This window comes from Podarcis filfolensis, assembly GCF_964270895.1.
Source record: "Podarcis filfolensis genome assembly, chromosome: 11".
Taxonomy (NCBI): domain Eukaryota; kingdom Metazoa; phylum Chordata; class Lepidosauria; order Squamata; family Lacertidae; genus Podarcis; species Podarcis filfolensis.
In genome coordinates this window covers 23,781,176-23,806,786 of record NC_139613.1, presented here as the reverse complement: position 1 = coordinate 23,806,786, position 25,611 = coordinate 23,781,176, and the positions used below count along the sequence as shown (strand labels likewise).

Genomic DNA, 25,611 nt, shown 5'->3' with positions numbered 1-25,611 from the left:
CCACTCTGTAGATCGTGCAACAGTCGAGGGCGGGACAAGGGGGTGGGGCCGAATTCTGTTTTACCAACGCTAAGGAAAGGGACCCAGCGATCGACCACAAAGTACAAAAACCTCCCAGGGATCTACCAGTAGATCACGATCAACCTGTTGGACATCCCTGATGTAGAGCAATCACTCACTGATTTACTTTTTCCAACATCATTCATCGCCAAAGCTGGGAGTTGTTCACATACAGCTATGAATGTATTTCTTTTCCCTAGGCAAAGGCTGTGTGTTAGGATTCTAGCAATTACTTTCTAAAATTACCTGGTGTTGTTTCATCTGTCACTATTTCACTATATTGTATCCTGCCTTTCTGAAAGCAAACCTCCTAGAAGACTGACACTAATACATAATAAGCATAGTAACGTTATTTTAAAAGGCAGTGGTGATTTGTGAAGGTTTGGGGCAGGGTAAGTGATGCAGGTCGAAAACACCCACCCTCATGTTTTTGTTTTTGCTTTAATGCACAATCAACAACATAGGAATTAAGGAGTCCATTTTCAGCTCTAAAATAAATGTATAATTATTTGATTAATCCCTCCTCAATCTGAATTTACACAAAAAAACTTTGCAGTCTATATTGGCTCCTCAGTACATTTCCGAGCACAATTCAAAGTGTTGGTGCTGACCTTTAAAGCCCTAAATGGCCTCGGTCCTGTATACCTGAAGGAGCGTCTCCACTCCCATCGTTCAGCCCAGACACTGAGATCCAGCACCGAGGGCCTTCTGGCAGCTCCCTCACTGCGAGAAGTGAGGTTACAGGGAACCAGGCAGAGGGCCTTCTTGATGGTGGTGCCCGGCCTATGGAATGCCCTCCCATCAGATGTCAAGGAAATAAAAAAACTATCTGACTTTTAGAAGACATCTGAAGGCAGCCCTGTTTAGGGAAGTTTTTAATGTTTGCTGTTTTATCGTATTTTTAATATTTTGTTGGGAGCCGCCCAGAGTGGCTTGGGGGGGGGGGAACCCAGTCAGATGGGTGGGGTATAAATATGTTGTTGTTGTTATTGTTATATTTCGTCCCAATCTCAATACTTGGTCTTGTACTTCTCATCACCTATTAATCCCTTACTTTCTGCTTTGGTTTTCATGTGTTTTATTACTTTGACAGAGTGTCCCAATATCTGCTCAGTTGTCTTTTCCTCTTCTTGTCTTGGGTCCCAACACTTCCACGGACATCAAGGGGTGTATAAGTCAGTTGAGTCTCCCCTGTAGCATTTCTCCCCAATTGTGAAATAGGATTACTGATGGTTTGCTGAACTTTCCCCCCTTTCATTGCCTCTACCCAACTGCCTGTTTCCTTTGGAAGAAGCAGACCGATGTTCAAAATCGTGACACATATAAAGCAAATGTAACATTTGCTAGATATTCCATCTGGTGGAGAATAATTGTGCTTTCTGTCTTGGTCCCAAGCAATGGCCCAGCCACTGATTCAGACAACAGTGCTATCACATCCCGGGTCCAGGATAGCAGTGCAGACATCAACCCAGAGAACAAAGGGCCAAAGCTGGTAAGGTGGGGGAGATTCAGGAAGGCTTGTTCTTCATCCAGTATCCAAACTTCCACCTCAAACATCTACAGTGTACACAGGACGCTTTCCTCTACCTGGTCAGTTGCTCTTTGCACTGACTTTGTCTCCTGCATTGAACACACACCCTTAAAAATGCCCAACTTTCATTGGCTGCCAGGACTGCATGCCCACCCTCCATTTTGTTCGGAGATGCAAAGTACGTCTCTCTGTGTGTGAGCCCAGTGGTGGCTGATATGTTGCTTTGCCTGATAATGGGGTGGTTAGTGGTTGATGGAAGGCATGTCCCCATTATTTTATGGTTCTCTCTCTCTTTTTCTGCTTTTTTGGAAGTGACAGCCAGGGACACCAACAGGATTTCCTGGGCCCAGGACAGTGTATATGGACTGAGGCCCCTACACCCTAAAATCTACAATATAATGTCAAAAATAGCTACTTCTTTTTATTATTATATTAACTAGCCATGATGACTATGCTCTGCCTCCACAGTTGGAGGCAGTAATACTTTCAAATCCCAGTTGCTGGAAATTACAGGATGGGAGAGTGCTCTTGAATTCTGCTTGTTGGTTTCCCACAGGCATCTACCGTATTTTTCGCCCTATAGGACACACTTTTCCCCCTCCAAAAATGAAGGGGAAATGTGTGTGCGTCCTATGGGGCAAATGCAGGCTTTCGCTGAAGCCTGGAGAGCGAGAGGGGTCGGTGCGCACCGACCCCTCTCGCTCTCCAGGCTTCGCGCAGCTCTCCGCAAGGCGCGGGAGCCCGGCGCCGGGCTCCCACGGCTTGCGGAGAGTTGTCTGTTCTGCGGGCTGGGGTCGGGGAAAGCTCGGGCTTCCCCTGCCCCAGCCCCGTGCCTGGGGGGGAAATAATTTTTCCCCCCTTTATTTCCCCCCCAAAAAACTAGGTGCGCCTTATGGGACGGTGCGTCCTATAGGGCGAAAAATACGGTATTTGGCCACTGTGAGAACAGGATGCTGGACTAGAGGGGCCATGGGCATGATCCCGCAGGCTCTTCTTATGTTACTATGTAAACATTATGTATCAGTGCCATTTGGGGTGGTAAGACTAGAGTGCACATAGCAGTGGCTGGTGGTCCTGCCAGAGCAAAACTGACCCACTCTATTGTGCCCACCCAAATATCTGAGGTAGGCTTACACTGCTACCTACATGATGCTTCAGGTCAGGGATATTCCATGCGCAGTATTTCTTGCTTGCCATCTGGACCACACGTTTCCTAGCTCACAGCGTTTCATAAGATTAGGCCTTTTGGCTGACAGTGGATTGGAAGAATGCCAAGTAGCACATTACCGTGCTTCACTGCAGCTTTATTTAATTACCCTAAAATGTATACGCTGCAATGGCTGATCTCCAGCTACTACGAAGAGAAGGGAAATCCCAGTTCAAATGGCTGTTGCAGCGTACCTGGTCCTCTGCTGTTGCATGGGTGAATCCTGAGTTTGTCAAAAATGAGGTTTGGGAGAAGGTTATGTAAGCCATGGGAAATATGCCAAGCCTTCCGTCTTTTTTTAGGAGGTTAAGATGTGTAGGTTCCCTTGTCAAAATATTGTTCATGTGCCATCTGCCTGCAACAGATATGCATGAGAGCCAGTATGGTGGATCTGGAAGAGTCCAACTTGGAACAAGAAGAGCTGGTTGGCTATGAAGCTCACTAGTTAACTTTGGGCTCATCCTGACCCAGGCCATACGGTTGTTGCAAGAACTGAATGGGGAATTGCAGTGTATGGAGGGAGAGGGAGGGGAGAGAAGCCATGTATGCCTTGCTGAGCAACTTGGACAAAAGGTGTCCTGGACCCCTGGCCTACCTGGCAGCAAGTCAGTGTGCCAAGTCCAAAGTTCAAATTCTGAGGTCAATCCACACAAGTCCAGAGTTCAAATTCCAAAGTCTAAAGGTCAGGAAATGCAGTCCAGGGTCAATCCAAATAGCCAAGTCTGAAGTCTGGCACTCAGGATTCAAACCCAAAGCACAGTCTCATAGAGGTCCAGGAGCATCCAAGTCAAAGTCCTAAAATATGGGCAGTTGAGCAGACACAGCACCTCAGCTCTACTTCTGTTTTGTACTTCGCATGCTGATTGCAGCATCTGGGCTTGATGAAGCATGTGCCCCTCACCTGTTCCAAGCCTCCTCTAGCCGAGGAATCACACACCCTCTCCCAGAGCTAGCAAGCCCCACCTGGCCAGCTAGGGAGCTGGGCTGTGGGCCCTTGCCTGCCTCAGCCTTCTAGAAGGCATGTCAGGAAGAACTTTCTGACACTATGTGCTGTTTGACAGTCAAACAGTTTGGATGGCCAGCTGTCGTGCGTGCTTTTGTTGAGATTCCTGCAATTAAGGTGGTTGGACTAGATAACCCTCAGGTTATGTACAACCCAACTCTACAATTCTATGATTCTACATCAGCTTCGGGAATAGGAGTTTGGGGTGTTTGTGTGTGTGTGCAATACATCCTTATTGTGCTAATGGAAAAGCTAGCCAACTGAAATCAGTGGGGTAAACAACCTCACTGTATTTTAAGCCACTATTAGACTAAAAGTTCAGAGCTGAGACCAGAAATGCAGGATCAAGAGAGCTACTAATTAGACCAGGAGCTTGAGCTCTCCCAGCAGAATGCCTTTTTCTTCTAGTAGTGGGGCTGAGACCACCTGCTCAAGAAACAGATGTCCAAAGGATCCTTGGACCCCAAGTGAGTTGTTATTATGAGGCCACTATCATCTCGCCCAGTTTTCTTCCTGTCACCACCATTTATGATCTATGGGTTCTATAATTTCTGTCTTAATGGGATTTTTGCAGCTTATCATCTTGATTTCACCTCGTACAGCCCTGTGTTTCTAGAGACAGACCCTCCTTCTCCAAGCAAGTTCTCTTCGGAGCATAGCCACTGCATGAATGGAGCAGGAAATTTCCTCCATTAAAGTTTCATTTTTCCTCCTAGTTGACCGCTAGAGGGAGTATTCCACCTTGCATTACCAACAAATGCATGTGTCAATTTACTTTGCCAAAGTTTCAATTACTAGCTTTTCTCACCTATTGCAGATGGATGCATGACAAATAGTTGTTTTTCTTTTCAGTCCTTTAAAGTTGCATGCAGCTATGTAAAACTATCTAGATCTGTGCCTGCAGTTCCGTAGTAGCCCTGCAATAAGTTACTCTCATGTATTATTTCTGTTTATTTATAGATATGGAACCTTCCTAACCTTTGGAACAAGGTGATTGTTATCATTAGTATTCTGGCCCCTACGTGCTGTAAGGTGTTCTAGAAATGTTTCCCCTGAGCATTCCCTGAGTTTTCTCCCTCTTCTGCAAATGTCAGGTTGGTGTTTTATTGAGGCTGTGCTCAACAACATGTACTTGACACAATTATAGTGTTTCTGTGGCAGGCTTATTTTGCTTTACTAGTTTGTCCTGCAATGCTTCCCCAATGCTAAGACATTGTTGCTGTCTGGAGGGGCTATGGGGCAATGGAAGTGGGACAAAACCAAAACAGAAAATTTGTGGCATGAAAAGTTAAGAGGATTTGAGCAGGAAATTCCAGGATGTGCACAGATGGAAAAGAAGTCATGGCTGCCCCAAAACTTCCATAGGCTCAAATAGTGTTGAAAGCAGGATCACAAGGTGGTATAGTAGTTGATATGTTGGGCCAGGGCCTGGGTTCGAATCCCTCCTCAGCTCACTGGGTGGCCTTGGGCCAGTCACCGTCTCTCAGTCTAACCCACCTCACAGGGATGTTGTGAAGATAAAATGGGGACAAAGAGAACCATTTGTGTCACCTTGAGCTTCTTGGAAGAATGAAGGGATATAAATGAGAGTTATGATTATCCCAATAGCATCACAATCACAAATGCATAATAAAAATGATGCCTGGAGGGTCCCTAAGGCTGCTATGGCTGAAAGTATTTCCCAGATGCCTCCCTTTTAAAATTTTCCAGTGCAACAGGAGATAAAGCAGCTATGGTTGCTCTCACTTGATTTCTCCCCAGTTCTGTCACGGCCCCCACCTTCACTTGATGCGTAACCTGAATATCTGTTTGCCACAGCAAATAGGGAGTAGCAGGCAGCAGGAACCTCACTCCACGGGGAGGCTTATAGTCTAGCGTCCGGCTTGCAGAGATGATGCAAGTCCAGTCCCAAGCAGCAATAATCCTTCAGCATGTTTCCAGAATGCTGTGCCTGTTGGCTCATGTTCCAGGTGATGCCAGCTCAATATAAGCCATACTGCGAAAACACATCTGGAATCTGTGTGAATGTGGAATATGGACGTTGCAGATTTTAAAAGGCATTTTTTCACCATGCTTTTCCATCAGTAAGGCTCCCGGAACAGCTTATATAAAATCAGGAGAATCAATCATGATGATAAGGTCAATAAAACAATAAAAGCAGAGCAGATAATCATTTAGCAATAAAGCTGTATTAAAACCAAATCAGAAAAGCCTGGGCAAATAAGAAAAGGGGCTTGCCTGGCGCCAGAAAGAAAACAAACCCAGTCTGAGCCACCCTGGGGGAGCATTCTGAAGTCTGGGCACCACTTCTACAGAAGTCCTGCCTGCAGTTCTCACATGCCTGACCTCTGGACGAGAAATTCATAGAATAACAGGCAAGTTCACGTAAAAGGAGCCTTATGGAAGAGCATAGGAAGGTGTCTTGTACTGAAGTGGCCCATTGGTCCACCGACACAGAATGGCAGCAGCTCTCTGGGATTTCATACCTGCAGATGTCAGGGATCAAACCTGGGATTTTCTGTATATCAGAGCTATTACCCTTCCTCAGAGCCCTTCTTCAGGTACAACACCTGCCAAGATGTATGAGGTGTATGAGAAGCACCCATTTCACCATGAGCAGCCCACAGGGGAGCACCCTCTCTCTGCCAGGAGAGAGACAGGTTATGTCTTGCTATATGGATGAACTAATGGCTCACAGAGGGCTTACTCCCCCTTCCATTGCTCCATCTGTTTCTCCCCACCCTCCATTTTTTATCCTCCTCTCCTTCAGTGCTCCCAGGCTAGGTCAAGGCAGCTATGAGAGGCATTTGGTTTGCTCCAGAAGGGCTCTTCTTGTGTTCACAACAGCTACAGCTTTTCCCATTCACCACGCTGCTCTCCTTTAAGTCGTGACTTTCTTGTAGCTGGGGGGAAACGCACACTGTGCTTTGCACAGACCTGTGAGTGCAGTTACCCGCTTCAGTGGCATGAAGAGGCAGGCTCCTCTTCCGTTGCCCAGGGAAGTGCATTATTTCCACGGCTGCTCTGTGTGCTTGTCCATTCGGAGCTCAGCAATGAATCATCCTGTGTTTGGGAACGAGGAGATGGCTCTCTTATTTTAGTTGGCTTGTGAGAATTGCCTTTCAACAACAGTGCCAGCTCCGTATGCCTCTGAAATAAATGGCATGCAGAGCATGACTTGGGGTCACTGTCTTCTCCTAGCCTTGAAGCTCAGGAAGCTGGGCTTTTGTAGCTCCCTTTCCATGCTGCTGATTTCACCTTGCGGCGTGTGGTCCAATGACAAGCCCAGGTAACTGAGTCATTGGGTAGCTTTCTCTCTCTGCGCCTGTCTTGTTTTCTCTTCCTTGCCCTCAGGGAAATGATTACATAAAGGCCTTTTGAATCCTCCCCCAAAACTCAAGGGCCAAGTGCAATGTCACTTTAGCGCAGTTTCCCATTGGACAGTTAGGCTTCTTCTGATCCCATCTTAGGCTTCGTGGAGCACAATTACAAAATCAACAACAGATTCTGTGTGGTGGTTCTTCTCTGAGGCATTGCTACTGTCGTAAGTTACTGAAACGGCGTGGGGCGCCTCTTGTGTTATATAGGGGAGACCTGCAATATTTTGAGTGCTGCTGCTCAGGGTTCCAACAAGCCAGCTGTGCCCTCCATCGCATCCACATTCTTTGTTTCCCTCAACAGCCAATCAGCATTCTGTAGCCACTGAGCATGCTCAGACGTTACTGGACTGTATTTTTTTGGGGGGGAGTATGTGTATTTGCTGTGCTGGCTATGGCTGCTGGGAGTTGTAGCCCAAAATACTTGGAGGGGACCATCACCAGGCCGATGAGGTAGATAGACTGGTAGATATTTGTACACCTGCAAACCTTGGGCTCCCACCCAGTCTGTGGACATCTCCACCTAATGTGTGTGAATGGTGCTTGTTTTAGCTGCATAAGGATCCATATGTGGGAGATCCATTTTGCTATAAGTTTAAGCGATGAAATTCTAAAAGAATGATTAGACATGACAGGGCAACCACATGTATGTTTTATGGGGTGGTCATTTTGTCACATTAATAATAATAATAATAATAATAATAATAATAATAATAATAATAATAAATTTATACGCCGCCCATCTGGCTGGGTTTCCCCAGCCACTCTGGGCAGCTTCCAACAAAACACTAAAATACAATAACCTATTAAACATTAAAAGCTTCCCTAAACAGGTCTGCCTTTAGATGTCTTCTAAAAGTTTGGTAGTTATTTTTCTCTTTGACATCTGGTAGGAGGGCGTTCCGTAGGGCAGGCGCCACTGCCGAGAAGGCCCTCGGCCTGGTTCTCTGTAACTTGGTTTCTCACAGCAAGCGAACCGCCAGAAGGCCCTCGGCGCTGGACCTCAGTGTCCGGGCAGAACGATAGAAGTGGAGACGCTCCTTCAGGTATACTGGACCGAGGCTGTTTAGGGCTTTAAAGGTCAGCACTAACACTTTGAATTGTGCTCGGAAACGTACTGGGAGTCAGTGTAGGTCTTTCAAGACCGGTGTTGTTATGTACTGAAGTTCTCATCCTGGGCCAGCAGGGGGATACTGTAGATAGTTATGCAAATAAGGGATTGAAAGTGACGTTCAGTGATTGGATAGTTTTAGAAAATTGTTACAGTTACATTGTACTGGAGCTCTATATAAGCAGGCTGACTGAACCTGTAAGGATTTTGTGCTGCCAAAGCTAGCTGAGATAACGCTCCAGGCACACAGCCATCTCTGTACGGAAGATTTATTGCCAAAACTTCAAAGCAGTTACAAGAGTTCAAAAAGCACATCCATCTTTTGCTGGTCAGATGAATCGACTGGCGATCTTTTTTTACTTCTCCCCCAGCAGGACCATTTCCTCAGTGCACGCCTCCTACTTCCTCTGTTCTGTGAGTGACTAGTTCCTGGCACTGGCTCCCCCCTCCCTGCTTCCTCCTCTGACGTGGATGAGAAACTGCTGATGAACGATTTAGGCTCTCTGTAATTGCCTCTCTCCCCCCTCGGCTCTTTGGCAGCTTCTAATTCCCTGACAGAACCCTTCAGTCCAGTTCTGTTCTAGCCTGTGAATAAACAAGAGCTGTTTGAAGAATCGCTGTGTCATCTGATATGTTCACCCACAACTTAACAGGTGTTATATGGTCTCAGCGGCTGCTCCCAGTCACCAGTCTAGCTGCCGCATTCTGGATTAGTTGTAGTTTCTGGGTCACCTTCAAAGGTAGCCCCACATAGAGCGCATTTCAGTAGTCCAAGCGAGAGATAACCAGAGCATGCACCACTCTGGCGAGACAGTCCGCAAGAATAGGATTGCATAGGGGAGATGCACAAAACCAGTCCCCTCCTCTGCCTTAACTCACAAGCTTTGTTTAGGAAGTACACACAAAAGCACATTGTAGACTGGCTCACATTCAGCCCTTGAGCAAGCCAGAAGCAAACTGCACAAAGCAACGAAGTACAACAAGCTATGGCAGGGAGGAGGTGTGTTTCATTCCCCACTCCCCTATATATTTTTTTCATTTAAAGATTGGGCACCCATCCGCACGTCCACCCACAGCTCCACTCCTGCTTTACATGTGACTTGGGCAGACAGAAACATAGCTTACCCCCATATCTAGTTTCTCCTTTCGCCTGCTATCTGACAAGGCCTGCAATTTATGTTGCACCCAGAAACAGATTTTTGAGATGCTACTGGGGGTGGGAGTGGTCATGATGAAGTCTTGGGCACTAATTGGCTAGAAGTGCCTTTATGTTAAAGAGAAAATACAGGAAGTTAGATTAAAGGCCTTTCTAGCTAACCCAACATGCTGGACTCACACTGGCCAAATAGATGCCATTGGAAAGCCCCCAAGGAGGACATCGTGTGCAACAGCACTCTCGCATTTGTGTTCCCCAGCAACTGATATTGGAGGTATACATGGTCATCATGACTTAGTAGCTGTTGATAGCCTTTCCTGGCATTTGTTTTCCATGAAATTGCCTAATCACCTCTTAAAGTCATCCAAGGTGATGGTCATCCATAACCACATCTTGTGTTTGTGAATTCAGTAATTTAACGACGAATAAGTATTTACTTTTGCCTACCCTGAAGTTCAGTGTCAGATTGCCACTGGAGCTATAATGAAGAGATTTCTGAAACCAAGTCAAATACACAAGCATCATTCACAGCTACAAAACAGAATTGCTTAGTTAAATAGATTATTCCTTTCAGATAACTCTTTGGATACCCACCTCTCAATCAGTTGGCATAGTTTTATATTCAAACACAGTTGGAAGGGAGGAATAATGCATTGCTAAATGTGCTTTATCACTCTTCTTCCTTCAATAACTCCTTTTTAAAAAAATACTCATTAATATTAGTAGCCTAATTTCCCCTCTTTCCCACTTAGAATTTAAAGGAAGTTGCCTTCCTGGTGGAAATACTGTATCTCTAAGTTGTCATCTGGAAATTGAGGTCTATTTATGTTCCATAAATGCCAAATATACATATGACACAGTGGGATCTTTAGATCCTTTTAAAAAAATTGAAACCAGAGCTGCATAGCTGCGCCCGAGAAAAATGGGACCTTCATGCTAATACACTTTCCACAGAGCAAATTTTAAATGTTAAGTCTAAAAATAGAATTGTCCATGAAAATGACTGATAAACATCTGATTTAAGACTCTAGCTAGGTCTGCAAATAATTAAAACGATTTGATTGGAGAACCAGTGTAGAATAAGACTAGGAACCAGGAAGTTGCTGGTTCTAAATCCACCTCTGCCAATGAGATCACTACTGCGCCTCTAAAAGCTATTCTTCCTTGGCCTCAAATTTCCATGCTGCAATGGAGACAACAGCCATACATGTTGCAGTGGGTACAACATGCAAGGCTGTTGCTAGATTCTTAAAGCACAAACCAATAGCACCAATCTGCATAAATGTACAGGGAGCCGATGGGCAAATTAGGATTATGGTTGGCTGGAGAAGGGATGGAGAAATCTGTCAATTTCAGATTCTATCTTTTTCTTATTTTTCCAATCATAAATTCGGTTCTCCACATTTCCACAGCAATTCGCAAATTTCCTCTTGAAAATTCATCAGCATCCAATGCTAATTTATCATAATAAGCACATTTCCTGGTGCAGTTTTGACTAATATGTGCATTTTTGCAAGCAATTTCCACTAATATAATGCACTTTGGAGGTGATTTTCACCAATCAATGCATTTTTTCACACACACTTCACCTAATATATGCATTTTTGGTACACATTATTTGGTTAGAGATGTGTATTGCAAAATTCAGAGAAGTAGAAACTTCAAAGAATATCTGTGCTTCAATTGTATCTTGGTTTGTGAAATATTGAAGTTATTAAATGCCATAATTGAATAACTGAATCCCTAGGCTGGGGTCACACTGGTATTGTACTTTTTAGCATCCCTAGCTGTCTCCAAAGCATTAAAAAACAAAAATTAAGTGGGGGAGGCACAGGAGATCTGGGTCTCAATAGACAAGACATTAGGCCACCTCCAACAAATGCCCTGTAAATATGAGAAGTACTTTGAACAGTGGAAAACACTATATAAATTATAAGTACTATTCTGGTGAGCATTGATTTGATTAAATAAATATATTTCAAACATTTCCCGAATGCAAGCGTTCTATGTAAATATGTTCATGAGTTTTTATGGTGCATGACGTGGTGCTAGCAATCAGCAAATTACTTTGACCAGCATAAATATACTAGCTGGCATTCCAGTCCTTTGGAACAACCTGCCTGCCTGAAACATTGATCAGCTGATTGATTGACTGATTTGTGGCCTTATCCAGTTCCGGGGACTCCTGCTCACAGGATTAAACAAATACACATAATAAAGCTATAATCCAGTACAGGATTAAATGCCTTTGCAATGCCTTGTTCCATTCTGGCACATTAGTTAGAATAGTCAGGAAGCAGGCCTCAGTAACATACAGTGTATTATGTGTCTGAATGCTTAATCCATTTCAAAACCTTGCTGTATTCACAAAGCTATTATGCTGGAAAGGAGGGTGTGCTTCCAATCTTCTCTTCAACATGCTGAACAATGTCTGTGGTTCCCACAACAAGTGCTGCAGTTGCATCCAGACTGGTGTGGTGATTAGAGTGTTGGACTGGGACCTGGGAGGCCAGAGCTCCTACTCTGCCATGAAGGTTGCTCAGTGACCGTGGGTCACTCTCAGCCTAGCCTACAATACAGAGTTGTTGTGAGGATAAAATGGGGAGCAGAGAAAACCACCTATGTCCCATTCGGGTCTTTGGATATAAATGTAACAATTTAATAAACTTTAGAAACAATGATCCCATTGAAAATAATGGTAGAAGTTAATCATGCCTTAAATTAATTCAGTGATTTCAGTAGGAATTAAGTTAACTAACTTAGCCAGCATCAATCTTATATTCGCTAACTAAACTACATATACAAAAATGGGGGAAGAGGCGTTGTTTTTTGTATTGTTTTGTTAATCGAACTATGCTATGAATATTCTGGTGTTCAGCCATAAGTGTGTTAAAGCAGTTCGTGTTTGTAGGGGCAGAGCCCACAAAATGAAGCTGTGTGAAATTGAAATCCGATCCAATAGTGAAGACTCAGGTCTCTTTGGTGGGGCAAATGGGTAGGTGAGGTTGAAGGGGTGAGTCAGTGTGTTCACACACATATTCGTGGCACTCTCTTTATGATGAGTTTATGCCATTGTTTGAAGAAGCCAAGTGGAAGATGACCAAAAAGTGTATCATGTGATTCATCTAAGAGCCCAAGATGGTCAGCTGGCATTTGTATGTGGCAATGGCTTTTATAAGTAAATGAAAGGCTGGATAAGAGGGTATTAAAAAATTTTTGCAGGATAAGTTCCAACCTGGCTGTTCCTTCAGGCTAATTCTGACAGCCCTTGCTGCAGGAGAAGATCTGGAGTCAGAGGGGAAGGACATGATCTTGTTGTTGAGATCTAGACACCACCTCCATAACGCATGTGTAAATGTGCAGCGGTCTCATAAAGTGAGTCTCATGAATAAGTTCACTCTGCCTAGTTGCCTAGTCTCTAATAGCTTAGAGAGAGGGGTATGGCAGCTATTGGGACGTCTTCATTGCTTCCATTCAGTTCTGCATCGTTTGCCTGGCTCATGACCCTTGGAATCCTGACTTTTGTTCCTAGTTCTTGCTATGAGCCAATACCATTACTGGCCTGAATAAAGTTTTCTCCCTTACTCTCACGTGACTCACACTCTCAGCAGCTGGTATTCATGGAGATACTTCCAGTGACAGTGGAGGGAGAACATAGGAAGGAATTTGTCTAATCCTTCTTTTAGGCCATCATGACCTCTTGTGGGGCGAAATTCCATAGTTTACTAGGCACTGTGTGAAGCGACATTTTGCAGTGATTTTTCCCATCGAGGTCACATTTAACTGGTGCTGCTAACATGGTAGAGAACCCTATAGCTGTGTGTTCCATCCACTTGCAGCCTACATGGCTCTTTCTGCATGTGAGCATGTATATGGAATGGAAATGGTTGGCATAAAGAAGCTGGAACAGAAAAATGACTGTGTGCTCTGAGCTTTTAGGGCAGGGCATGTGCATCTGGAGATGCAGCAGTAAAAAAGCCACATACTGTGCTAATAGCCAGGAAAGTGTTTGTTTTGTAGCAACTGAGCAGAGCCACTGCTGATGACTTAGCCATGTTTGCTTTTTCAGGGGAACAGCAGTCATTTGCATCTGTCTCTTTATGCCCTTAGAAGAAAAAAGGGACGAAAGCTACACAAAGCCCAGGGTGCAATGAATGAATATTATTTTCATTGCAAGGCATGTTTGGCTTGTAAAGGCCAGGGGGGAAAAGTTGCCTACGCAAATCACATTGCAAGGATTTTTTTCAGAGCCTAAGGTAAACATTCTGTGTTTAAATTGTCGATTGCTCATTGTGCAATGCTAGAAGAACTACTTGAAATTCAAGTTAAACTTTCACTTCCTCTTAGGGTGGACACAGCTTAGATCCATAACCCTTTGTCCTGGCAGAAGCCTGCTCTCGTCTCAATTGCTATCTGAGTGAATTTAACTTGGGAGTTTAATGGTATGTTATAAAATTTTCCGCATTGACATGAATAAGTAGATAAGGCTTATGTGTTCGACAGACTTTACAGTTCTTCAGATTTGTGATGATAGGCCACTAATGATTAATGGTGCTGTCATATACAATTGGCTAATATAGCAATATATATATATATACTTTCCATGGCTGTGTTATAACATTGTCAGGCTTTTAAATACACCAGCGATGATTTTTAATAAATACCAAGGGGATGTTTGCAATTAAAACTCAAACAAAGGACATTTTCTTCTTTTTCAACTTTGCTTTTTCTGGCAAGTAGATGAGTGCTAATGAAGGAACCTCCAACCAAAATTGGCTAGGACACGTCTTTCTCTGTTCAGAAATATATATTCTTCTCACGCCAATGAAGAAATATTATTTCAATATTTATTCATACTGGAACCTCCCAGTGAATAATAATAATAATAATAATAATAATAATAATAATAATAATAATAATTTCCTTGCTAAACTTCTACTGCTACTAATTTCCTCTTTCTAGGCAAGGAGCTCTTTAAACATGCTCCCACAACATGCAAGTTGATGGTTTGGTGGCTTGTATGTTACTGTGTATGGATGGATGGATGGATGATGCTGCTGATATGATAGAATGTTTGAGACCTAGTAGCGAGTTGAAGACCAGATCATTCCTTAGGCTGGCTGCACTACCTGTGGTGATGTAAACAGCAGCTCACCTCTGGAACTGAAGTAGGTTGCAATCCCTAGCAGACTCCATCACCTGCAGTTCAGCTGAAAAGGCTATGCTTTATGAGGGTGTGAAAGGAGGCCTCATTCCCATCTGCATTTTCACCACCAGAGGCAGTCATGGGATCCAATGATAGGACAAGTGTCTGGACAACACCCCCTGATCCTGTGGGAGTTGCTAAGCTCATGTAGTTCATAGAACCAGATTGGAAGCCTTTTCTGGGGCTGGTCCTATCATTAGGCAAAGTGAGATGATTGCCTCAGGTGGCAGATGCTGAAAGAGGGAGGCAGCAGGGGAAGCTCCCCCAGCCATTCCCCTCTCTTGGAGAAGAAGATGCACCTTCTTGTCCTCCACCTCAGGAAGCAAACTATACTGGCCTGGCCCTGGCCTTTTCTGTTGCCTTGGCAACATCACTTGCTTGACACTGACTTGGCAACCCACAATACAAGCCTTACTAGTGAGTTGCTTCCAACCAAACCACTTGAGAAATCATAGCCTCAACAAGAAATAAGATGGATTTACTGTAAAATAATAATAATGAAAGAAGCAGCAGCAACTGGTAATTTGTTGAGATTTAGATTTTATTGATCAAATGTCAATTTTCAAGGCAATAGATATCCATGTTCTTTAAGTACTTTGGTACAATAAATAACACATTTTTTTGCATTTTGTGAAATACTTGTTATGATTGCAATTGTCTGCATCATTTTCATACAATTTTAATACTAAACTATTATATCCAGTTACAAGAAACAAAATGGCATCTGGAATTTGGTTCTTATTACAAAATAGTTTATGCATGAATTTGATACTGACATGAGGAAGATGGCAGTCTTTTACACACTTACTTAGGAGAAAGTCTCACTGAAATCAATGGGACATACTCTCAATTGACATGCACAGAATAGTCACTTTCAGGTAAGTATCTGGTTCAGCACGTATAGTCCAGAAAAGTCTGGATCCATAGTAGTAGTAGTAGTAGTAGTAGTAGTAGTAGTAGTAAAGTTAATCTTACATTAAATAAATATCCTCTAGTAAATAATAGTTTGGGAGAACTAAAGGCCAAGTTAGATGTGATTTCAATAGATCTGTAATCTGATCCCCTCTACAACTTTTGAAAATGATAAATGCACCTCTTTCATAAATGAAAAGTACTATATAAATACCACTACTGCTGCTGCTGCTGCTCTTATTGCTAATGATAAACAGCACTTTACATTGATGTAATAAGAAAATGCTGTACATGCTGAGGCTGAAGAGTTGTTAGCTCATGGTTACCTTCACTGACATCCAAAGCAGAAAAGTAATGGTGTTTATAAAAGCTTTTTCCCTTCCTGTGTAGCTAGGCAGCACTGGGTGCAGTTCTGAGAAATGAAGCCCTGAAATTTCATTCAAACTTCTTGCTGAAAAATATATCCATCCATCAAAAGTAGCCAAAAGCAGCTGAAGCGTGCCCTTTATATAATAGCTTTGAGCAAAGATGGATCTCTTGTTCAAAATGAGATCTTAAAGAGGAAGAGACATGGTGATTACATTAACTTAATTACTCTGAGCCATTCTAAAACAATAATTGTAACATTTAAGAAATAGTTAATGGTAACGGGAAGCTACCAGCTTGGGAATTAGCGATATCTAATTAGATGGGTTGTACACCACATCCTGGCTTTTATGTTGGGCTTCTGAGGCACAGCAAGAGTTTCTCCTTTTTTCTTTTCTGTCTTCAGGAGGCTGACTCAATATATTCTGGTGCTTGAGGTGGAAAACCTGTTGTTCTTTTATTTTGATTGTTCTAGAAAGCTTCCCAGTAGATTCCTCCCCCCCCCATGAGTCAGATAAGAACGCAAGAAGAGTCTTGCTAAATCAGATGGAGGGCCCACCTTGTTTCAGAATCCTCAAGTGTCCAGGCCTAGGCATCCCAGAGTTTGAAGGCAGTAGTTGTCCCCTACTGTTGTCGGGTGCTTCAGATTCCTGCCCCACCCTTTTCAGTTCTGCGATATCGTACTTTTAAATGAAGCAACTGGAAATGATCCCAGCCAGTTTCCCAACCCTGCTGTCCTTGATGACACCCCAGTAACCCATCTCTTGAGAGGGCTGATTTGACTTCTTTGTGGCAAAGTCAAAAGTGCACTTTGATTAAACTTGGAGTAGTAGGGACACGGGTGGCGCTGTGGTCTAAACCACAGAGCCTAGGGCTTGCCGATCAGAAGATCGGCGGTTTGAATCCCCGCGACGGGGTGAGCTCCCGTTGTTAGGTCCCTGCTTCTGCCAACCTAGCAGTTCGAAAGCACGTCAAAGTGCAAGTAGATAAATAGGTACCGTTCTGGCGGGAAGGTAAACGGTGTTTCTGTGTGCTGCTCTGGTTCGCCAGAAGCGGCTTAGTCATGCTGGCCACATGACCCGGAAGCTGTCTGTGGACAAACGCCGGCTCCATCGGCCTATAGAGTGAGATGAGCGCTGCAACCCCAGAGTCATCCACGACTGGACCTAATGGTCAGGGTTACCTTTTCCTTTACCTAGTAAGGTAAATTAATCTGGGATGTTGAGCTAATAAGAACAAATTCTTGTTTAGATTAATGGGTCATCTAGTCCTGCATCCTGTTCTCAGAGTAGCCTACCAGATGACTTTGGGAAGGCCACGAGCAGAACATGAGAACAATCTTCACTTGTGACCCCCAGCAACTGGGAGCCAAAGGCATTCCACCTCTCCCACTGACACTAATCTACAGCCACCAACTAGTGGTGCTAGTTGGTTAGAAAAAAAAGCCAGGTATCATTATGGTTAAGAATTATTTGTTCAACTCAACAATGCCTAAAGATGATCCCAGTAGAGTGGACCAAAAGGGTCAAAAGGATCTGGACAGGCAAGCCACATTACCATTTGTATGGTTTGACAAAATCACAGTAGTATAAATGAACCTGTTACCAAAAATATTACTCTTCTTTTTAAATATTCCATTAGAACATGGAAGTGTTGTAATGGACAAATTACAAAATAATATTATGCAATTCATCTGGCATGGCAAGCTCTGATATTAGGAGAGAAGAAAAGAGTGGCACAGTCCAGACAGATTTAAAGAATGATGAAGTTTGTGAATTACTGTATTGGAATCTACACTTTCAAGATGAGATGCAACCGTATGTCTTGTTTAAACAAATTTAAGACTTTAGGATAATAATAATAAAGGAAGCATTCCTATTATAAATGTTCTTTGTACATGTACGATACAGTCTGATGTTTTGTTTAAATATCTATAGAGATACACACACACAAATGGACAATTAAGAGCATTATATTTCATCTTGGATTTTTTTCTAATAAAAAATTTGTTCACCTTTGGGAAGGTTGGGGTATGTGGGTGCACTTGCTTATTTATTATTTTTTTACTATTTGTTGTTTCTTTATTACACTTAATACACACCATCATGCAATAGCTTTAAAACATGGAATGCCAAGATACAGCAGTCTGAGAAAACAATGTACAATCCCCAACAAAACGTTCTATCCAGCGCAGCATAATCCCCAGTCATTAACCCAAGCTGCAATGCCATATAAATCACAGGAGCTGAAAACAAGAAGAGCTGAAACAACCAGCAAAATGCAGTAGCTAACCCCCCCGGCCCAGAAAAACTAACCATAGCTCAGGTACTGTGGGGAGGAGGGTGGGACAGAAGTGCACCCTTGACATCCCCAGCCCCTCCCTTCAGAATGAGCAATAAACAGATGGAAATGATAGCCAAACATAACCAGCGTGCCAATGTTTAAGCCCTCCTCCCGGCCCTTTCTGTGTACATAATCAGGAGTCACTCTAGCAGCTGCAGTGCATTAGTTCCAGCAGTTTGACAGGCAGCCTCATTGCTCTGGCACAGGAGCTGTCGCTCCACGCTCTGCCTTCCTCTCTGTGTTCACTTGTGAGCAGAGCCGGCAGGAGTGAGCGGAGTCCGCCAGAGTGGACTGTCAGAGGAGTGGCAATGCCTACCAGCTTCGGCGGAAGAGTTAGACTGCTTTCTCCCTTTGCACTTCGTTATCTGTACAGAGACGCTCCGAGCGTAGGCAGAAACATGCCGAAATCTGAATAGGCTGGATCGGAGTCGAAGCTCTGTATGGTTCCTCAGAACAAAATTAGCAGGAGGAAATACTTCTCTCTCTCTTTTAAAAAAGCAACAACTCCAGAGCAGCCAAAACAAATATCACGTTGCATTGTAGAGAGACTTCGCAAATATCAGTTGCTTTGGAAACATGGCTCAGCAAACAAGCCCAGACACCTTGACCGTACCTGAAGTGGATAATCCACATTGTCAAAATCCGTGGCTCAACGAGGATCTTGTGAAGACCCTGAGGGAAAACCTGTTGCAGCATGAGAAGCTCAAGACATCCAGGAAGTCTTCGTCTATTTCTCCTAAGCTGTCGCCTGTCATCTCCCCTAGAAATTCTCCAAGGCTCTTGCGCAGGATGCTTCTGAGCAGCAACATACCGAAACAGCGGCGGTTCACAGTGGCACATACCTGGTAAGAACAGGACTGTACCTGCCTCCTTTCTCCCCTGTCTCCAAGTTTGGAATGAGATCTCATTTTGCATGGGTGGGGAAACATGAGCTGGAATTTTAATAGAAAATCCCTTTTAAAAAATCACAAGCAGAGTCACAGAAGAAGCCATGGGCATGTTTCCATATCTTTAAGAGCAGTAATAGATTAGGCAAGAGACCCAGTTCCCTTATGCTGAAGCTGCTTCTGATATTGATTGAAATGAATGCCATTCCAGATAACAAAAGGAGAAGCCAGCAGGGCTGCACTGACTTTTCTCATTTCTTTTCCCAAGTTCATCCTCAACCCTTCCTCCTTTCTCTGGACAGATTTAAGGGAGGAATGTGTGAAAAGAAAACATGGTCTGACTCACTGCTAAAAGTTGATTTAAATTCTCTTCCCTCTCCCCAGTTGTTGTATTGGGTGTGCATGAGGGAGATGGGGGACCCACATCAGAAGCAGATGGGTGTGGAGATGGTGAGCAAAACTGTACATCTCTAGGTCCTTGTACTGAAATAATTGCTGTGGGAAGTGAGAAAGGAGATATTTTGTCAGTAGAAGAGCCTTTTAGTTGCACTGAGATTATGAAATATGGGGGGGTGTTGTATTTGTGCATGAGTTCAGTTAGCTTAGAAGCAGACAGATGTTTTGCTCTATTTTATCCATCTTTGTGCATTTCTTTCTTTTCTAGTAAAACCTGTTATTTAGGTGTTTCCCTGAGAATAGTCCATTGACTTTTGCACTAATCATTTCTTTCTTCTTTCTTTTTGCATACTCCTGCTTTTTGTTGGCTACCTGTCATTCAAACATTTTCTTTTGGGGGAAAACTAAAAATAAAATGTGGTGCCGAGAATGGTGATGTCGTAGAAAGGGAAGAATGACAAGCCTAGAGTAGTTTCTTTTTTTAAAAAAAATTAATACAAATGTAATCATTTTAATTAAATGAAGAAGAGTGTTTTAGCCTAAAGGGCATGCACTGCTGTTTGTATGACAGGTATGCACTAATTCATTACCTGAGGCTGCATGTCCAGAAAGGAACCTTAAGATAGAGATAGAAGAATACTTGTAGAAGCTAAGACCAAACTGCTACTTAATGGAAACATGTATTTCAATGAAGCATAGATTTCAATGAGACATAGGGTTTTACCTTTGAAAGTGTAACTTGGCATGAAACCAATAGGAAACGACGTGTAGCTTGTGGATAGAAAGCATATAAGATTCAAGATGCATCAAGGGAAAGACTCAGAACTTACTATCAGGAGCTAACAGGGTTAGAACTCGGACCGCAGTGTTCTTCCCACCACAGGTATCCTGTGTGTTGAGTCACCAGGGAACATCTCCCTAGCCAGTAAAGGATTTTCAGGTACTGCGATTTCACCAACCCTAGTTAGTCATTGGCCCACCTCAGCAGGAAGAGTTACAAAGGCTTTGTGTTCAGGATGGGATTTTACTTGGGCAGTGATAAGTCTCCCCTGCCTTAGCTTGCTCTCTGCCTCAGACTCCCAGCTCTGATTCCTGGCTTCATCCCCACCCCTACACCACCCTGTTATTTTGATCCCCAACTCCTGCTTCCTGGCTCCGACTCAATGGCTGCCTAAGACTCAGTGATGGCACCCACCCATAGGAATATCCAGGGGCTGCCATCATGTGCCTGCAGGTCCAAAAGAACTTTGATATTTTTCGCTGGCATCCAAGAGCAGCCAGTAAGGCAGCACAGGTAAGGCCCATTGCTCTCCTGGCTTCCCAACATGGTGGGGTGCTGCTGCTTATTGAGAAGGGGTGCAGAGGGGCAAGGCACAGGAAAATGGGCACAGGGTGGTGGTGCACATCAGCAGGAGCATTGGATTGGCTCCACCACACCACAGTCCCCCCACGCCTCACCCCTCCACTCTCAGTAAGCAGCAGAGATCATGTTGGGAAGCTTGGAGAGCAATGGAGCCTCGTCTGTATTGCCTCACTGTCTGCTTCTGGTACCTGCAAAAATCTCTGAGTTTTGGGAGGATGCTGCTGGCATCTATGAAGTCACTTGTTCATGGAAGTGAGGGCTATCCATGGCTACTAACCATAATGCTTATGCTCGGCCTCCACAGTTGGAGTACTTCTGAATACCAGTTGATGGAAACCATAAGAGGGGAGAGTGCTCTGGTGCTTGAGTCTTGCTTGAGAGATTCCCACAGGCAACCGTTCAGCCACTGTGAACAGGATGCTAGACTAGATGAGCTATTGGCCTGATCCAACCAACTCTTCTTATGTTCTTACATTTTAATGAATGTGTTAAAGTAGATGAAATATGTCTCAAGCCGACTTGGGGGGGGGGGGGAGAGAAAAAGCTTGAATCAAATTGGGGTCTAAACGTTAAAATTCCGCGAAGCATGATAGTATGAACTAGTTTGACACAGCAGCTTTGTATCATGACTATGAACATATTAGAGAGGCATAACTTTTGAATACTCATTTGGAAATACACAACATCAACTTAATTAGAAGTAAACCAAATTCATTTCAGTCACAAGTCATCCTCAGTGGTCTATTATAAACATGCATACACGACATAACATGTACAAAGGATGCATCAATTTGAAATATGCTGTATAATGAGAACTAAGGGGGAAAATAAAGAAATATGAATCACAAGGCCTGCAATTAACATAAATATACTGTAATTATAATGTTATTAAATAACTAAGAATATTAAAACAAGATTAAAATAATTTAAATTGGATTGTTGTTTTTAGTATTAAGTGGAATTAAGTATTAAGCTTCTGAATCTGAAGGTCTCATGTCATCATCTTCAGTAGGAGACACTGATAAACCCAAAGAGATGTTTTGTTGTTGTTGTTTAGTCGTTTAGTCGTGTCCGACTTTTCATGACCCCATGAACCAGAGCACGCCAGGCACTCCTGTCTTCCACTGCCTCCCGCAGTTTGGTCAAACTCATGTTCGTAGCTTCAGGAACACTGTCCAACCATCTCTTCCTCTGTCGTCCCCTTCTCCTTTTGCCCTCAATCTTTCCCAAAATCAGGGTCTTTTCCAGGGAGTCTTCTCTTCTCTTCTCTTCTCTTCTCTTCTCATGAGGTGGCCAAAGTATTGGAGCCTCAGCTTCAGGATCTGTCCTTCCAGTGAGCACTCAGGGCTGATTTCCTTAAGAATGGAAAGGTTTGATCTTCTTGCAGTCCATGGGACTCCAGCACCATAATTCAAAAGCATCAATTCTTTGGCGATCAGCCTTCTTTATGGTCCAGCTCTCACTTCCATACATCACTACTGGGGAAACCATAGCTTTAACTATACAGACCTTTGTTGGCAAGGTGATGTCTCTGCTTTTTAAGATACTGTCTAGGTTTGTCATTGCTTTTCTCCCAAGAAGCAGGCGTCTTTTAATTTTGTGGCTGCTGTCACCATCTGCAGTGATCATGGAGCCCAAGAAAGTAAAATCTCTCACTGCCTCCATTTCTTCCCCTTCTATTTGCCAGGAGGTGATGGGACCAGTGGCCATGATCTTCGTTTTTTTGATGTTGAGCTTCAGACCATATTTTGCGCTCTCCTCTTTCACCCTCATTAAAAGGTTCTTTAATTCCTCCTCACTTTCTGCCATCAAGGTTGTGTCATCTGCATTTCTGAGGTTGTTGATATTTCTTCCGGCAATCTTAATTCCGGTTTGGGATTCATCCAGCCCAGCCGTTTTACATGACCCCAAAGCCTCTTATGCAGATTTTTTAATCCACTGAAAATCATCCCCCCCCCCCCGCTGCCATACCACAAGCTGCTGTTGAAATCCCATTGGTTTCAAAAACAGTTTGGCATGTTGCATAGAGATGGGGCAGTGGACATCTGCTTAGGAAACAGAAGCCCAAAATCATATTGGACATGCAGAACAAGCCACACCTCTAGCCAAATTCTCTGGAAGGCAATTGGTAATTGCCCCCAATTACCACTTCTATGCTAGGATGGTTTGTTTGGCATCATGGACAAAATAGTTGTCAGATTAGAGCTGATTTCAAGGATGATTTCTTGGGAAATTATTCCTGTTTCTGATATATATTGACTCTAAAAGTGGGGTGCATAAAGTGTCTGTTAAACTCAGTCCTATATTATATTGTGATATTGACACTGGCAGATGTCATGCTTTCACCCGAGCTGAAAATATGTTGGGGAAGAAATTACAAATGTAATACTGCATGTTATTCTTTCCATGTATTGATCTCTGGTCACTCTGAAAGGAGAATATGAAAGTGAAAATTGCAGTTTGATCACTGAGATCATCTGGACTGCTGTTAGGCCATGTTCACAGTACACATTTAAAGCACTATGATACCACTTTGAACAGTCATGGCTTCTTCCAAAGAATCCTGAGAGCTGTAGTTTGATAAAGGTGCTGGGAAACCCAGCCAGATGGGTGGGGTATAAATAATAAAGTATTATTATTATTATTATTATTATTATTATTATTATTATTATTAAGAAACCCTATTCCCCATTCCAGAACTACAGTTCCCAAAATTCCATTTGAAGAGGGATTGATTGTCAAACTACTCTGGAAACTGTAACTCTGAGAGAGGAATTGGCGTCTCCAAACAACTCTAAGCTCCCAGAATACTTTGTGAGAAGCCATGGCTATTTAAAGTGGCATCATAATGTTTTAAATGTGTGGTGTGAATGAGGCCTTAGTTGTCCCCCATATCTCTGAAGCCGGATTGGCCTTAATGAGGGCTCCATCTGCACTATACGTTTAAAGCACTATTATACAGTCATGGTTTCCTCCAATGGATACTGGGAACTGTAGTTTGTTAAGGGTGCTGAGAGTCGGTAGAAGACCCCTTTCCCCCTCACAGCACTGCAGCTTCCCAGAATGGTAGTTCTGTTACAGGAATAGCAATTCTCAGTAGCTCTAACAACCACAGTTTCTGGGATTCTTTGGGGGAAGCCATGAGTGCCTAACGTGGTATGATGCTGCTTTAAATCTATAGTGCAGATGGGATCTAGAAATTGAGCAATTAGTCACGCCAGTCCCATGTTGCAGAATACACGCTGTGCAATATTGTCCCAGCAGGCACCCTTGCTTTTTACTTTCAGGCATCCCTTGAGGACTTTTTCATCTTGACAGGTTTATTCAGTTGGATATATAGATATAGATATAGATCTTCATTCATTTTAGATGAGCCAGTCATTCTTGTGATTATTTTGCATTCTTATACGATATGTTATGATGTGTGCCGCCTTGATATTTTAGGTGAGTGGGTGGTGTAGAAATACGTCTGCAAATAAAAATAAACAGAATTGGTGGTTATGTTGGAAATGAATTGCAAGTGAAATGATGGTTAAATGAAATGTCTGTTAATGCATTGCTCTTTAGAACTGAAAAATTTCCAAGTAAAGTAATTCTCAGCAAACAAGAATTCTTCTGAGGCTACCTTTAAAACAGAGGAACAGCATCTCCATGACACTTTTACTGCTGGATGCAAGCAGAGGCTGTAACTTCTGCTGTATGAGTTGCTAATGAGTCACAGGATATGCATGGGATTCTTTGTCACGTCTTTTTGAATTAATAAAGATGGTCCTTTTATACTGTTACTTTGGGGCTGCTTCCCTCAAATCACAGTGCTGGTGCAAGACCTATGGTAGCAAATGAGAACTATATTGCAGCCTTATAAGTGCGACCAACAACAAAACACTGCAGTGTGAAGTGTTCCCACTTTAGCCAGTCAGTTAGCCATGCCATCCTTCCATTCCATTCCATTCCATCCTCCCAACCAGCACTTTCTGTCCAGCCCATCAGTCTTCTGTGGCCACTGAGCATGCTTGGTCTTTCTTGAGTTGTTTTTGATTCTCCCCAGCTATTTTTTTTCTAAAGGATTTTAATACCAAGGATTTTCCAGAGCCCACCAATACCTGCCTCTTTGATTTGTAAGGCACCATTTTGGCTACATAAGGAATGATCACTCAGAGAATGAATTTATATTAGTACATAGAGCAGGAGCCAACATTAAGCCCTCCAGAAGTTATTAGACTCCAGCTCCCATCAGAGAATGGGAGCTTTGGCCTAGAGAATGTGGCCAAAGGTCAGGGGTGATGGAAGTTATAGTCCAGGACTTCTGGAGGTCATCTTGTTGATGACCTCTGGTATATAAGATAACCTTTTCTCTTCAGCCTTGTCTTCCCATCCTGCTGTGACAAGCTTCCCTCCCTCTGGTCTCCCATAACCAGGAGAGGCATGAAGAGAGCAAAGACGTTAGCTTCACACAGACACAAGTCTCAGATTGCTTGGGGAAAACCCTGGAGAGGAGGGAATTGGGCAGCTGTTGGGAGGCAGGGACCTTTGGTCTCAGAAACTGCTTCATGGGGGCAAGAACTGCTAGAGATAAGTTGCTGTGCTGATTTGGCCTGACTCGCCTGTGCAGATCCTGTTTTTGCTAATAAAGAGTGAACTCCATCTTGCTCGGTGCAATTCACAGCTGGCTCACTCCTGTCAGTATACCCCA

At 43.4% G+C, this 25,611-nt stretch overlaps 1 protein-coding gene across 7 annotated transcripts in view; it reads left to right on the top strand.

The window, feature by feature from the left end:
- The window catches only part of PDE4D (phosphodiesterase 4D), a 628,032-nt gene that overhangs the window by 250,067 nt on the left and 352,354 nt on the right, over positions 1–25,611 (top strand). Inside the window, exon 1 of one of the 7 annotated variants that reach the window (XR_014539630.1) lies at positions 17,881–19,117. The exons of 4 other annotated variants lie outside the window; for them this stretch is intronic. Coding sequence is in view for 2 of the 3 variants with exons in the window: in XM_083576110.1 (XP_083432236.1) it covers positions 18,849–19,117 (269 nt within the window). In the remaining variant the exon portion in view is untranslated. Of the gene's footprint in view, positions 1–17,880; positions 19,118–25,611 lie in introns of those variants that run through there. 2 more of the 7 variants (XM_083576110.1, XM_083576113.1) reach the window with 2 other exon arrangements.